This window comes from Corvus kubaryi, unplaced genomic scaffold (genome assembly GCF_017639235.1).
Source record: "Corvus kubaryi isolate FWS band 111438036 unplaced genomic scaffold, C.kubaryi_AGA036_p1.0 66, whole genome shotgun sequence".
Classification (NCBI taxonomy): Eukaryota; Metazoa; Chordata; class Aves; order Passeriformes; family Corvidae; genus Corvus; species Corvus kubaryi.
In genome coordinates this window covers 30529081-30543028 of record NW_024582054.1, presented here as the reverse complement: position 1 = coordinate 30543028, position 13948 = coordinate 30529081, and the positions used below count along the sequence as shown (strand labels likewise).

The following is a 13948-nucleotide window of genomic DNA, read 5'->3' as shown; positions in this document are numbered from 1 at the left end:
GGGGCGAGGAGTGTGAAGCCCCGCGCCTCGAGAGCATCCCCGGGCTGTCTGGGACTGCGGTGGTCCTGCCCCAGCGGACCCACCGCTGCTCATCCCGCCCGAACCCGCTCGTCCCCGCGGGCTGCACGCCGGGACTACCCGGACGCGCTGCTCGGAGAGACTTTTTGCCCGTGAACCGGGCTCGCCCTCCACGGCGGGGGCGAGCGGGACAGAGCCCAGAGCGGGCAGAGCGAGCGCCCGTCACCGACGAGATCTCGCCACACACAGGGGCAGCGCGAATGGGGGCACCCCCGCTCCCTCACGGGCAGCCCGAGCGGCTCCTCCAGGCCCCTCCCGACCCGGGCGGTGCGCAGGCGCCGGGGAGCCGCGCAGGCGCCGCGGGGCTGTGGTGCTGCGGGAGCGCATGTGCGGAGCGGCCGCGGAGGGAGCGCGGCGCCGGCCGGAGCAGCAGGGAGCCGGCGGGATGAACGCCGTGCCGGGGCTGAAGGAGGACTGCGAGGAGCTGCTCGGCGCCTTCCAGCAGGCCGACACGGTCCGCTTCGAGCGCTTCGCCGAGCTGTGGCGGGAGCGCCGCTTCCACACCGTCTTCTAGTGAGTGAGGGAGGGGATGGCTCCCGGCCGCCCCTCAGCCCAAGCCGCGCCTCCCCCTCGCCTGCCCCCCGCCTGCCCCCCAAGTCCCCGCTGGTCAGCTTCCCCCTGGGGGACGGGCAGCCTTCAAGGGGGTGCGGCTGAGCCGTGTGCCCCCTCAGGCCGCACTCAGGGAGAGGCTTGCCTGGCTGGGGATCTGAGGAAAGTGAAGTATCGGTCCCTATGTAATGCTGGAAAAGAGTTTTTAATTCAGTGTATTTCGTGCATTAGGAATGTGTGTGATTTGAGCGCTGACTCCGCAGGGAGCTTGGTGTAATGCTCGTGAGATTTAAAAGTGTGATCGCAGGATAGTGCATGTTTCACAGAATCATAGAATATCCTGAGTTGGAAGGAGCCCACATGGATCATGGAGTCCAACTCCTGTCTCTGCACAGAACACTCCAAGGGTCATACCCTGTGCCTGAGAGCCTTGTTCAAACTTTTCTTGAACTCTGTCAGGTTGTGATTCTTGGGGTTGTCCTATGCAGGGCCAGTAGCTGTACTCAGTGATCTTTGCAGGTACCTTCCAGCTGAGGACATTCAATGATTCTATGTTTTTAGGACATCTAAAACTTATTTCTCCTTCATGGATTTTCTAAAGCCTGCAGCTTTATATTTACTTGCTTTAACATCCTGCTTTTTTTTTGTTTATTTGCTTGTTTTAGTGGTAGAATAAGAGCTTTGGAGAGGAATAAGCTCACAAAGAAGACTCTAGAACTGGCCCAGCAGTACTTCTTTCCCCCCTACTCCTTCCAGATCCGAGTTGGTGCTCTGTACCTTCTGTATGGGCTCTATAATGCCCAGCTTTGTCAGCCAAAACAAAAGGTAATTGTTCCTGAGGTTTTATTCTCAGGGGATACTAGGCATAAGATACGTGGTATACTGCTGTCTACTGTGTCATTATAAATGCTTAGGGAATTTCCTCTTGCTTTCTTAAACGTAAAAATACTTAAAACCAGATGGGAAGCTGTTGGAAAAGGTAGGAACAGAGAATGTACTCATCATCTGTAGGGTGAACCCCCACTACAGCCTGAGTTATTATTTAGAATTCCAACAAAATTGAGACTGACTGAGTAATTTCCAGTTCATGTTAATTCATGAATGGGTTGAGAGGGTGCATGCTTGAATGACACCCTCCTTGCTGCTTTTAGGATAGGAGACCAATATCCAAAGGAGTTACAAACTCAGTGCATGGAGAAGTTGTTTGCTTAGGAACTGTGTGATGTATATTGTGTGCACATGCAAAATTGAGTCCAAATTCTTTAAATGACAAACTGAATTTGGAGTAGTCTACAATGATGCCATGATGTCTCATATTTTGACCTCAGACAAATCAATAACTTTTATGAAGTTGAATTTAGGTAATTTTAAAGCCACTGCTGGATAGCAGCTGTAAGAGAGTACATGAGTTGTAAAGAAACTTATGCAGAGAGAAAGTGAAGTGGGCAGAGTGGATGTGACATGAGAGAAAGGAGGAAAGAAGGAAGAGAGAACATTTATGAGCATTTCAGTGGCAGCACAGCACAACCTGGTAATAGTATTGTTTCCTAATCACTAGCAAAGAGGAATCTCCTAGGTGCAGATTTTTCACATACTTCAGAATGTGAAGGATTAATGTTTTCAAATGTCAGAAAGGACTTGTGTTCCATGTCACTGTCAAAGAAAGCTTCATGTGAGAGATTTAATACAACAGTATAATAATAATATAATAATCTTATTTGCATGAAATGATGATAATAATAAATAATGTTATAGTGGGATCCTTTCTGCAGCTCTGTGATCATGTGACATGCTACCCCTTGGACATTCAGGTATTGTCTGTAGTCAGATCACAGTAGTCAGCTGAGTTAATTTTTATTGTTGAAATATTGGTGTAACAGTATGTAACTCTTTTGTTGCAGATCAGAATCGCACTCAGAGATTGGCCTGAGATCCAGAAATTTCAGCAGGATCTGCTTGACTCCCAGCATTATGATGCAGCCTATATCTTTAGGAGAATGCAACTTGCCAGAGCCTTCCATTTCACAGCAATGCCAAAGCTAGTGAGTTATTGCATTAATGAATTACATTTTTAAACAAAATACCCTCATCTTTCAATTCCTGACAGTTCAATAGTACTTGTGGTTAGCTCAGCCTTGAGGCTGTGTTGAAATGTAGTATTTCTGGCTCTACATAGGTAGGTGATACAGAGCTTAGGGGATGTTTGAGTGCTTCTCACCTGAAAATATTTTTTCAATATCTAAAGTTCCTAATAGATTTGAGATGTCTTACCAGTTGGGGAAATGAATCTGGTTGCTGGATTAAATTCTTAACTAGAGAATAATTTGTGAAAAGTGCTGACTCTCTTCATCAGCAACAAAGCTGTTGTTGATGAAATGGGTTTATGCTTTTCAGCATCTCTCATCTCCTGACTGATGGATATGCAGTAGGAATTATCAAGAGGTGGTACCATTTTAAGTTTTCTTTTAGGTTACAAACATTGTCTCTTGTTTTAGCTGACCTACAGAACTAAGAAGAAGATTGAGGAAAATTATTTTAAAGAAGAGTTTAAGGACCCGAGTAACAGAGTAAACAGCCTCATCACTAATGATGTATTGGAGGTACAGTAACTTTTAAATGTTGAATTTTAATTCCTCAGTTGTCCAAAAGCTGTAACTTCTCTAATCAGCACAGTCTTGTCCCTTGTAAGTCTCTTGTGGAATGAAGAGTAAGGTAATAGCCTGTAGTTTTACCAGACACTCAGAAACGTGGCATTTAGTTTGGAAGAATTGTGGTACCTTTTTCAATACTGAAATATGCTCTAATGTTTTGTGTATTTGCCTCAGTGAGATGTAAAAGGGTGTAAATGGTTAATTGTCACTTAAAATGGAAAATGGGGGGAAGCATGTTTGTTTTGATATATCTGCAGGTTGCAGCTGGAGGATTGATACTTGTGGTAATAGGAATTTATTTATCTGCAAGTTTATAGCCTTCTCTCACCTTTATTTCTCCTTTCAAAACTTGGGTTTTTTTATTATATGATACATTTTTTAAAAACCTGAGTAATTCAAGACAGGTGAAGGTTCTTACATTGCTCAGTGATATAACTTTCTTTGCAGGTTTTTTCATATATTGCTGGCAAATGTGTAGCAGTAAGGTTGACTGCAGTGGTGCAGAAATCTGTGAAGTAAAATGTTGCCTCCAAAGAGATGAAAATAAACCACAGTATCAGAATGAAACCTGTGTCAACACTGGCCCTGAATAACATTCTTAGTTTAAATAATGCAAGATACTCTTTCTTCTTTAGCTTATTTGATGGGTCAGTGCTGGGTAGCAGGATTTCTTGCTCTCTAAAACTCAAATGATCTAACCAGAATCAGTTTCTAACATTCCTCCTGGTCCAATGGTCTCCTCAGAATGGTTTCTGTAACCCTGGGTTTGTACACTGAGGACTAATATTGCTTTACTGCTGGAATCTCTTTTTTCCCTGAAACACACTTTTTTTTCTTTTTTTTCTAATAATTTTAGGAACTGATGAATATTCACGACCACTATCAGAAAATGAAGTGTGTCATTTCAGCTGACAAATCCCAGCCAGACAAGGCCCTGAGCTTGATAAAAGATGACTTTGTGGTTAATCTGAGAGACATAACGTTGGAACATCAGGAATGGCAGCAGAACAGAATGGTAGGTAGTACCAACCACTGTGCTGTGGTGACTTAGCAGGTTGGGTGAACATGAAAGAACTGGATTTCTTGGTGTGATTATCTCCGAGCTGGTAAATCTCAGACTGAAGGAGAAGGAACTGTAACACTGAAGGCATGGAGTGTGTAAAACCTGAGGCAGAGATGTGGTGTGGAGGAAAGGACTTGTGTGTGGTCCTGCCTCTGGGATACCACAACTGACTGCTGAGAGGAGAGCCCTGAAGGTGTGACTTCATGAAATACCTCTGTAACACATTCCTGAATCAAAGAAGGGTCACAGTGTAAGGTGGATGTAGAAAATGGGCATGTGTATAAATATTTGTTTTGTTTTTTACAGTTCTTAGATTTTAGCTGTCTTGTATGTGACAGATGTTTAAAGAAAAACACTTTTCTTCCCCACAGAAGTTATTCCGAAATGCTAAAGAAACTGATGAAACAGAAAACAAAAAGAAAGAAAGGACTTTGCTAGAATCAGAGGTAAGAAAGCTGAAGTACTTTGCTGCATTGCACAGGCCAAATCTGGTCATTTTTTTACTTCAGATCCCAGGCTAAGCAGTGTAAGTTAAAGTTTGATAGCGTCAAAATAAGTTCCAGGGACAGCTGGTGAGGCTGGTTACTTGGTTTTGTTTTTAACTCAAGTTGTTCTCTGTTGAGCTGTGAGCATTTACTGCTGCAACAGCTCTTTTATGCTCATAACAGAAAGTCTCTCTCAGGTAAGGAGGGAAAAGAGCTGTATTTTCTTGGCCAAACTCCTTTACACTTCCTCCTGGAATTTCAACTTAAAGCAATATTAATTTTTTATGCTACAAAATTGTCTCATGTTGTACTTGTCTGCTTCTTTCAACTCCGAATTTGAGTAAAATGTGAAATTTCAAATTTGATTTTTCTCCTCCTGGGCTTTGTGACAGTGAAGGCAACCAAAATTATGCTCTGTCTTTTTAATAAAATCTGAACCTTTTTTTCTTGAAGTACCATTTTGGTGGCATTGAAATTATGTAGAACTAATTATAGAGTTACAGCTGTAGTGAGATATTGCTCAAGTGATTGCCTGATGTAATATCCCATTTCAGATCTGCTGTGATAGAATAAGAATCTTTTCTGACTGCACTCTTGTTTCTTTGCAGGGTTCTGAAAGAGCAAATGCCCTGGCCAGAATCAAATACAGGTCTTACTCTGCAGTTGTTGAGGTGGGTATAGAATTTCATAACAGGGAAGTATTATTGTTCAATAAGAGTTTTAAGGACCAGTGTAATGTAGATGTTGGGTCAAAAAGGAATGAGTTAAAATTGCACTCTGTAATTCAGTTTTTGAATGTTCTAGTTTTCCAGCAGGGAAACCAAAGCTCTTATTCTTGTTAGATTTATGGAACAGTGCAGGTAAGGCCTGTGCTTGGAGGACTTTCATTTACAGGATATCTTTTAATGTCTACTCTCTGTTTAAGTAGATTGAATTTTAAGGAGATGTAATAAAAATACCTGAGAGTTTAATTGCTCAGATTCCTTGAATCTGACATATTGGAATCTTGGAAGATGCCTGTGAAAATGGGACCTGGGAGTTTAAAGTCAGTTGCAAGTTCTTGGAAACTTTGTTTCAATAGCTTCTCCTTTAAAAAAATACTGTTGGTTTGTGTTTTTCTTAGCAGTCCTATGAGAAACATCTCAGCTTTCTCTGTTTATTAAAATCTCATATTGAAAAATGTGTCATTAAATGAAACAGGGCTCTGGCTTTTGTAACAGTCTGGACTTGTGAATGTGCACTGATAATGTTTTCTAGGCACTTAAGCAAAATATGGTGGTAAGGAGCCTTTACAGAGCAGCAGTTTTTGGAAGTGTTCCTTTTGTGGAGGGCTGTGCAACATGGTGTGGGTTGGTAGTAACAGAGAGTGGATTGGGAATTAATGAATGTTTCATTATCTGCATTTAAGTTATACACTTATTAAATCATAGAAGGGCATTGTCCTGTTAGAACTGAAGAATAGCAGCTAGTGGGAATCCTCTCTCCCTCTTTCCCCTTCTGTCCTTTCTCCACCCTTCGCCAAGTTGATGCTCTGGTCCCTGCTGGTTTCTCACGTGACCTGCAGCAAGATCTGGCTGTAGAAATTCAGCTTTTTTTTTGTCATTCAGGCTTCCAAATCCAGGAGACATCGTCAAGTGCAGTTAGAATCTTCCGAAGCAGGATCCAGTTGTGGGAAGGCTCCAAGTCGAAGTGAAAAATCCATCAGGAGACCACAGCCAGCAAGGAGAAGAGGTTCTTCAGAAGTCAGAGGTATTTCTCCATTGCACCCATGAACCTGGGGAGATTGCAAAAGTTTATCCATTGCTTTGCTGGCTGGGTTAAATTTTGCTGTTGATCAGTGGAACACTTGGGAAATTACTTTTCCTAAGGAAATTCTCTTTCTCATATCTAACTTTTCAACTGATAGAAGTTGCTGTGCTGTCTAAACCTTTTGTTTACTCCTTATTTGTTAAAGGTTAAATGAAATTAAACAGCAAAATGGTTTTGAATTGTCTTTATTTTTTGAATTATCTTTATTTCGAAGATGGGGATTTAATTTCAGAGTTCCAAACTCTGTTTTCAGACTTGCTTAGCCTCTGCTAGAAAAAACGTTACTGAGGAAATTAATCGTTCTTCAGAGAAGAGCATTAGGCAGTGTTGCCTTTGCTTGACTTTAAAAGAGTAGATGAAGTGTTGGGGAGCACTAAGAGTATTTTGAATTATCACTGAACTGAGTTGGTGATTAATTTTCTTTAAATTGGTAGTGTTAATTACTTGTTATTGGAGGTTTCTTAGTGAGCCATATTGAAGGTACTGTGAAAAGTAGGTTTGCCTACAGCATTTGACCAGAATCTCAGGAGAGCAGCAGCAAACAATCTTTTAACTACTGGAGAAGGGACAGAGAAGCAAAAAAAAGCTGACAGTTTTTCCTCAAAATCTGTGTGCAGGTGAAATGCAAGTGGCAAAGGAAACTGTTACTCGGCATATCGGGATGCCAATAATCACAGAAGAGAACTCGGATGAAGGAGGTACAGTGATTGGAATTCCAGCAAACCTGTGACTTGTTTTTAAATACCCCTCTGCTGTGTTTTTCTGAAACTAAAGCTGATATTTTGGATCATGTCTTGCTGCCTTGCAAAAGCTAGATTTGGTTTTAGCCTGTAAATTGTTGCATGAAAATTGAAACTTTGAAACACCATGGCAAAATCCGGAGAGTAATTTTTTCTGCACAGATTTCATCATGGTGTGTTCAGAATTAAAATTGGTCCAGTTTAAAGGAGTCTCATTCTTCTGTAATACAGGCTTGTCTTGAGGAATTCCATTGTGTAGGGAATAGTGATTTTTTTGGTTACTCATTCACTTACAGAAGATGCATTTTCTGGTAACTCTGGGAACTCAGGAAAGAATAGCCCTTGCTGCCCTTACCTTTGCTGAGGGGATATGGGAGGTTCCCCTCTAACCTTAGTTTCATCTGGGCAGTGTTTCAGGGATTGAGCTCCACTACAGCAATAGCATCCTCTGCTGTACTGAAAGCTGGCTGACATTGCTGGGGGAGGACTCTGGGAACTGCAGCAGAGGAGTGGATGGCTTTGCTGTCACTCAGGCTACTGCAAATAATGTCATTTTAATTGGGAAGGAGTGGTCAAGCAGATTGCTCAAAGCTTACTGTGGAGTTGCTCTGCAGAAGCATCAAATGGAGATGTTGGATGATACTGAGCTGCTTTGCAACTCAGAAGCTTCAGGGTCTGTTCTCAGCTGCATGAGGAGAACGTGGCACAGTACAAAGAAAATTTCATCCTCTTTTTCATGAGGTACATTATTTATCTGTGCCCTGGGAAGAGCCCAGGGAACTGCTTTGCTGCTCTGTCTCAAACACAGGAGGTGTTCCTGGGAGAGGAGCTTGCCAGCTAAAAGTGGAATTTCCACTGGCAGCCCTGGCTACTCTGAGGCTGATGGGGTTTGCTTGTGTAGTGGAAAGCAAACTTGGTAGACCAGAGGTCTGGTTCTTAACCTGAAAAGAGGAATTAATTGAGTTGCTTAAAGGGGCAGCAAAGGGTTAACCACAACTTCTGGAAAGCTTTGATGGCAATAGATGAGCGTGAGGAGTACATCTTTTGCAGTTAATTTTCTATCCAAAATTGTATGTAAAGGAAGGATATTTAATACAAGGGAGTGTAATAACTATTAAAATATATTTTTAGTGACATTGTACATTTATATTTGCTCTTTTTAGAAGCAAAAAAGCATCTCAGTACTGAAGTGAGATTACATTTTCTGGTCAGTTTTATTTGTAGACAGTGGGAATTCATACAATTTTAAATGGTCAGGTTGAAGGTGCCATGGTGCATCTAATATTGCACTTTGTTTACTTTCCCTTCACTTGTCCACTTGTTGAGGACAAAAAGTTTCTTTCTAAATCAGGAAAATCCTCCATTTCTCAGAATTTTCCAGTAAATTCTGAAGCATTAAAAATACCCATAAGCAGTTTCTTCATATATTTTGTGCTTAATTTTGTGAGTGTTCCATTTGTCAAATTCACAGCAAAATCTGGAAGGTGTTGGTGATGAGCAGAAAGCTTTTAAGATGGAGTAAGTTTTGAAGTACAGTATTCATCAATGGAATTTCAGTTGATACTTTGAATGATATTGTGCTGTAGAATCTAGAAAGGTTTTCTTTTTCCTATTTAAAAAACATGGGGAGAGGGATTGGGAGGGGATCTCAAGAGCTCATCTAGTTCATTTCCTGTGCTGGATAGAATTAATTCTACTTGAACAATTCCCATGGGGGAAGATAGATTTAAAAGCTTGTAAAGAAACCCTTCTCTTGATTTCCTTTCAGAAGTATCTGTCCCCAAGAGGAGAAGACAACGTTAGAGGATCCAGTTGGAGAAGCACTAGTGTTAATGCCAAAATGAAAATATCAGAGGTAACACCAAGTGCTTGTTTTGGACACATTTGAACATTACAGAAGTGGCTGGGACCAGAACCAGAGGTGATGCTGGAATACTGGTAGTGACTGGGATACTTCAGCTGTCTCGTGGTGCAGCACCTGGTGCCTTTATTCCCCTGGTGAATGCTTCATGTGGCAGACCAAAGTTGCTGTGTCCTGTCTGAGATGGAAAGAGAAGGCTCAGAAAATATTTGCCCATATAAGATGCATCTATAATCCTTTATCTCCAAACATAAGGTTGTTGACTGTTGAAAATTAGTGCAATAAATTATTTTTCACTGTTGACTTGCTCCATTTTATGGTGTGTAAATTTCACAGATGTGGAAATGAACTTGCTGATAAGCCTTTTGTTGTACCCTGGCTCCAGCAGATCTGGAGTTACTGTGTATTCAAATGGAGGGGTGTAAAGTGTGTTTATTCTGCAGATAACCCTAAACTGTACAAGGGCAGGACTGGAATTCAGAATTATCTTTATAAATTGGAGGGGAGTGAAAGAAGTGGGTGTGGAAATAAACATGGATCTCAGTACTGAGAACAGGCACGGCATGGGGAAATGTTCACTTGGCAACAGTGCAGCAGAAAAAGCAAATGGACTAAGAATCATCAGCTGGAGTGTTTCCTGTAAGCACTAAACCCAGTAGAACTTGTGTCACTCAGCCTTGGTAGGCTGTAGCCTTAAATATCCCCACCTGAACACAACAATTTAAGAAGAATGTGGATGGTTACTCTCCTTGGAATTTCTCCAGTTGGTCACAGCTGTTCTTTCAAGAAAGGCCAAAGGGGTTGGACTGTCCTTTTCTACAAGAAGGAATATAAAATAGAAATTCAGAAGATTTTGAATATAAAAGGGACCTAAATTGAATGAATTAGTTTGCTAGTATGATTCTCAAAGGCCAGAGGAATTGAATTGCTCTTACCTAGAAGAAAAAACAGTTGAATGGAGATATAAATGGTTTTACTATAAAAATATGAAATGTGTTGTTTGGCAAGGAGGAATGGGCCTAAATGACAAAGAGGTTGGACACTGGAAAAGCTGATGGTGAAGTGCCAGTGTTGCACTCCACCTTGTTAATGAGAAAAGAGGAAACACTTTGTTATAAAGCCAGACCTTATTGCACTGTAAACTGAACAATCGAGTATTCAGTTGAATAACCAAAGTCTTTATAGTCTAGTCCAAAAGTCATTATTATCCCGGATCTAATGATTATAGAAAAAGAATACTTCTACACAGATTAAAAATCCCTATGGTGGTAATAATACAGTTAAAATCATCATATATGCATTTTGTTTCTACCCTTTTTTTCTGGTTTATCGTTCACTCTTCCACCGCACTCTTTGGCCTGAGGTTGGGCTTAGGCTGTGGATGGAACACGCCTGAGATGTGGTCTGTTTAAAAGGACTCATCTATGGATACAAAGGCTTTGGAGGTGTCATTTCTGTAAAATTCATACAATTTGGTTTTACTTGGGTTTTCTGACTAACATGGCATGTGCTTTTTTGTTACCAGCACAAACTCTCCCTCTGTGCATTTCTGCTCCTAATTTTTGATGAGCAGGTACAAGAGACATAGAAGAGACCTCAAAGGGAAACAATCAGACTCCTTTTGCTCAGTAACATGTTTAAGGGACATGTTTAGTACTGTTCCCTGCAATGGCACTTTTTCATAACATGAGCATCTTATTTACATCCCCTTATATCTTTGAACCGTCCTAAGACCTGGGTAAGGGATGGAATTTGTCACAATTTTTGGTACACCGTGACATGAGTCCTCCCTGCACTCCTCTGCAAATGATTTGCAAAGCATGCAAAGGCTTGGCTAGGCACAAGGATGGATGCATTCAACTAGCAGTTTTCATATTGTAATAATGAAAACAAATGTTCTGTAATTTGTTTATAAAATTACATAGATGTAAAATGGAAGTTATGATTAAGAAGAAACTTAGAACTGCTAACTATATGCATGGTGATGTTTCAAAACAGTAATCCCGAGAATTTAGAGGCAGCTGTAAGCAGAGTTTCACAATGCTGGTGTAATTTTGAAAAGAAAGAATCCCTTGCTGCAGTCTGATGCACAATTACAGGTTCTGAAGAACAAGAGAGGGACTTCCTAAAATGCTTCATTGAAGAAACCAGCTGTCATTAAAAAACCACAACAATTCTAGACTTCCAAACAGTAGTAGTAGTAAATGACTTTCTGGGATCTAAATTCTCTTCTCCTGCCTGTAGCCTCAGCTTCTGCAGTAGCTTAAAGCTGGAAGGAAATGTAATCTCTGTAATGCCAGCCTAACTTCCAGCTGTGCTGATGGATAGGAATGAGGCCATATGACAGTGTGTATCTGGATGTTGTTACAGTTTTCAGAAATAAATGAAATACATACGTTTTGGCTGAAGCTTCTCTGAGGTAGAAACACAACTGTTCAACCAAAAGTAGTCACCATTTCTTTGGCTAAGCTAAAAGATCCTCTTAGTGAGGCTTGAGCCAGTGCTCAGTGTTAGCAAGGATAATGTGGGTGATGAAAAGCAAAATAAACCTAAAACACCTACAAGTGACACCAGTTTACAGAATTACAGAATCGATTATCTTGGAAAAGACCTCTGGGGTCATCGAGTCCAGCTTTTGACTGATCACCACCTTGTCAAGCAGACCATGGTCTTTTCTTGAACACCTGGAAACTGTTTAAGTGGAAGACAGTTTACAGTGTATTTTTTATTCTTATTATTAAAGCAACCAACATAGTCTAATTAAGTCAAAGTAATTGCAAAAGGCTGGACAAATTAAGCTCAAATACCAGCTTGGGAATGCTCCTGTAAGCAGCTGTGCTCAATCTGGAGGTTTTTGCAGCCTTCAAACTGAAGTTGAAACAGCAATATGAGAGTGATGGGAAAAAATTCCAAATGCCATGGATGACAGTGGAGATCTGTGGTGGGTATAGTTTGGTGTCGATGCAGGTATCACCTCTAGAATAATTGGAGAATCCTACAGTAAAAGGGATTTTGCTGTTTGTTATAAGGCCAAATTCTTAACTGAAATTCTTTTATTAAGTAAATTCATGTTGCTAGAAATTTCACATCTCTACTGTAGTGAACATGGAGAACAATTAATTAATCACTATCTGCATAAACATACGTTACAAAGCTGGAAAGACTTGCATTCACTCTAAACCCTTTCATTTCAGACTAAACTCTTTCTCTTCTGCTTTCTTTTTATTGCCTTTTTTTGGGATTCTAAAGATCCCAAAGGACTAAGGATACTTCAAGGTTTATTCTAGTATTGTACTTACATGTCTTATGTAACAGGACCCTATGCAGAGTGTTTGTATTCTCTCATCACATGTGCTTAGCAGGTTTCTTCAAATGACACTGATATTTTATCCCTTCTTTTCTGGAGTGTTTAATTTTGAAGGTCATTCTATGTGTGGAGTTGGCTATTTAGATTTTACAAAGCCTGCTATGTGGCTTCCTCAGTCCATTTTCCTCTTGGTCCTCAAATCTGGGCACCTGATTAAGCCAGTCAATGGAATATTTCTCTCCCTCACCTGTGTGCAGCCCAGCACTTGGAAGTGGGACTTGCAGAACTTCATGAGCTACAAGGAACTGAAAAATGTGCTAAGCTCTGTCTTGCTCCTAGCACTTAGGACGTAGAATTGTAGAATATCCTAAGTTGGATGGGACCTACAACAATGATTGAAGTCCAGCTCCTGGCCCAGCACAGGACACCCCAAGATTCACACCATGTGCCTGAAAGCATTGTCCAAATGCTTATTGAACTCTGTCAAGCTTGGTGCTGTACCCACTGCCCTGGGAAGCCTGTTCAGTGCCTGACCACCCTCTGGGGGAAGAACCTTTTCCTGATACCAGTCTATACCTCCTCTGGCCTCTAAATCTCCTCAGGCATTCCCTTGGGTCCTGTCACTGGTCACCAGAGAAGAAACCAATGCCTACCCCTCTCTTCCCCTCATGAGGAAGTTGTAGGCTGTGGAAAGGTCTCCCCTCAGTCTCGTCCAAGCTGAACAAACCAAGTGACCTCGGTTGCTCTCATATGGCTTCACCTGTGGGCCCTTCACCATCTTTGTAGCCCTTGGGTCAATCTCTATGCTGCGACATAGTTTGGCTGCAATAGAAACCATCAAAGCCACATTATCTTTCAGCAGCTTGAGCTTTCTGTAACAGACCCCAAACTGCTTCCTCTTTAGTCACAGCAATGTAAACCTGGATATGGGAAATAAGGCAGGACGTAGGAGCCAGCCATCAGCTGCTAAGGGTTACCAGAGATGGGGAGTAACTTGTTTTTTCTTATAAGAGAGTTTTGTGTGGGTTTTGAAAGTGAGGTAGCAATTAAATCCGAGAGATAGGCTCAGTGCTCCCTGCTGAGCAGGTGATTCTGACACAGGGCTGCGAGCTCTCAGTGCCCATCCCGGTGGGAGTGGGGGTTGCCTGTTGTATTTCGCACGTGCTACCAGCCGGTCAGTCCAGTCCTGAGGACCCGTGAAAAGATACGGTACAACATTTTGGAAGAAGCAGCGAAGCCCTTACCCTCCTCAAGCCGCATTTTGGGGTGAAAGGTGGCAGAGCCCCGGCCCCGGTGCCGCCCCGGGAGAGGCAGCGCTACTCCCTTCCGCAGCCCCGCGGGACCCCGCGGCCGCGCCCGGCTCCCCCCGCTGCCCGCGCCGGGCGGGGATGCGCCGTGCGGGGCC

The 13948-nt window shown here is 42.1% G+C and overlaps 1 protein-coding gene across 1 annotated transcript; it reads left to right on the top strand.

Annotated features, from left to right (window-relative positions):
• Positions 1-394: 394 nt before the first annotated feature.
• On the top strand, positions 395-9539 carry SNAPC1 (small nuclear RNA activating complex polypeptide 1). Its single transcript, XM_042047243.1, has 10 exons — positions 395-591; positions 1293-1452; positions 2529-2669; positions 3123-3227; positions 4135-4293; positions 4713-4787; positions 5435-5497; positions 6434-6575; positions 7253-7333; positions 9144-9539. Exons 1-10 carry the CDS (start codon positions 404-406, stop codon positions 9176-9178), a joined length of 1149 nt encoding a protein of 382 aa, XP_041903177.1. The 5' UTR covers positions 395-403; the 3' UTR covers positions 9179-9539.
• Positions 9540-13948: the final 4409 nt, after the last annotated feature.

Bases quoted from the DNA above. Each gene is read 5' to 3' on its own strand.
- SNAPC1 (XM_042047243.1), top strand. From the start codon at position 404: ATGTGCGGAGCGGCCGCGGAGGGAGCGCGGCGCCGGCCGGAGCAGCAG. The intron at 1,453-2,528 runs GTAATTGTTCCT...CTTTTGTTGCAG, and splicing joins TTTGTCAGCCAAAACAAAAG to ATCAGAATCGCACTCAGAGA. The intron at 3,228-4,134 runs GTACAGTAACTT...TAATAATTTTAG, and splicing joins TCACTAATGATGTATTGGAG to GAACTGATGAATATTCACGA.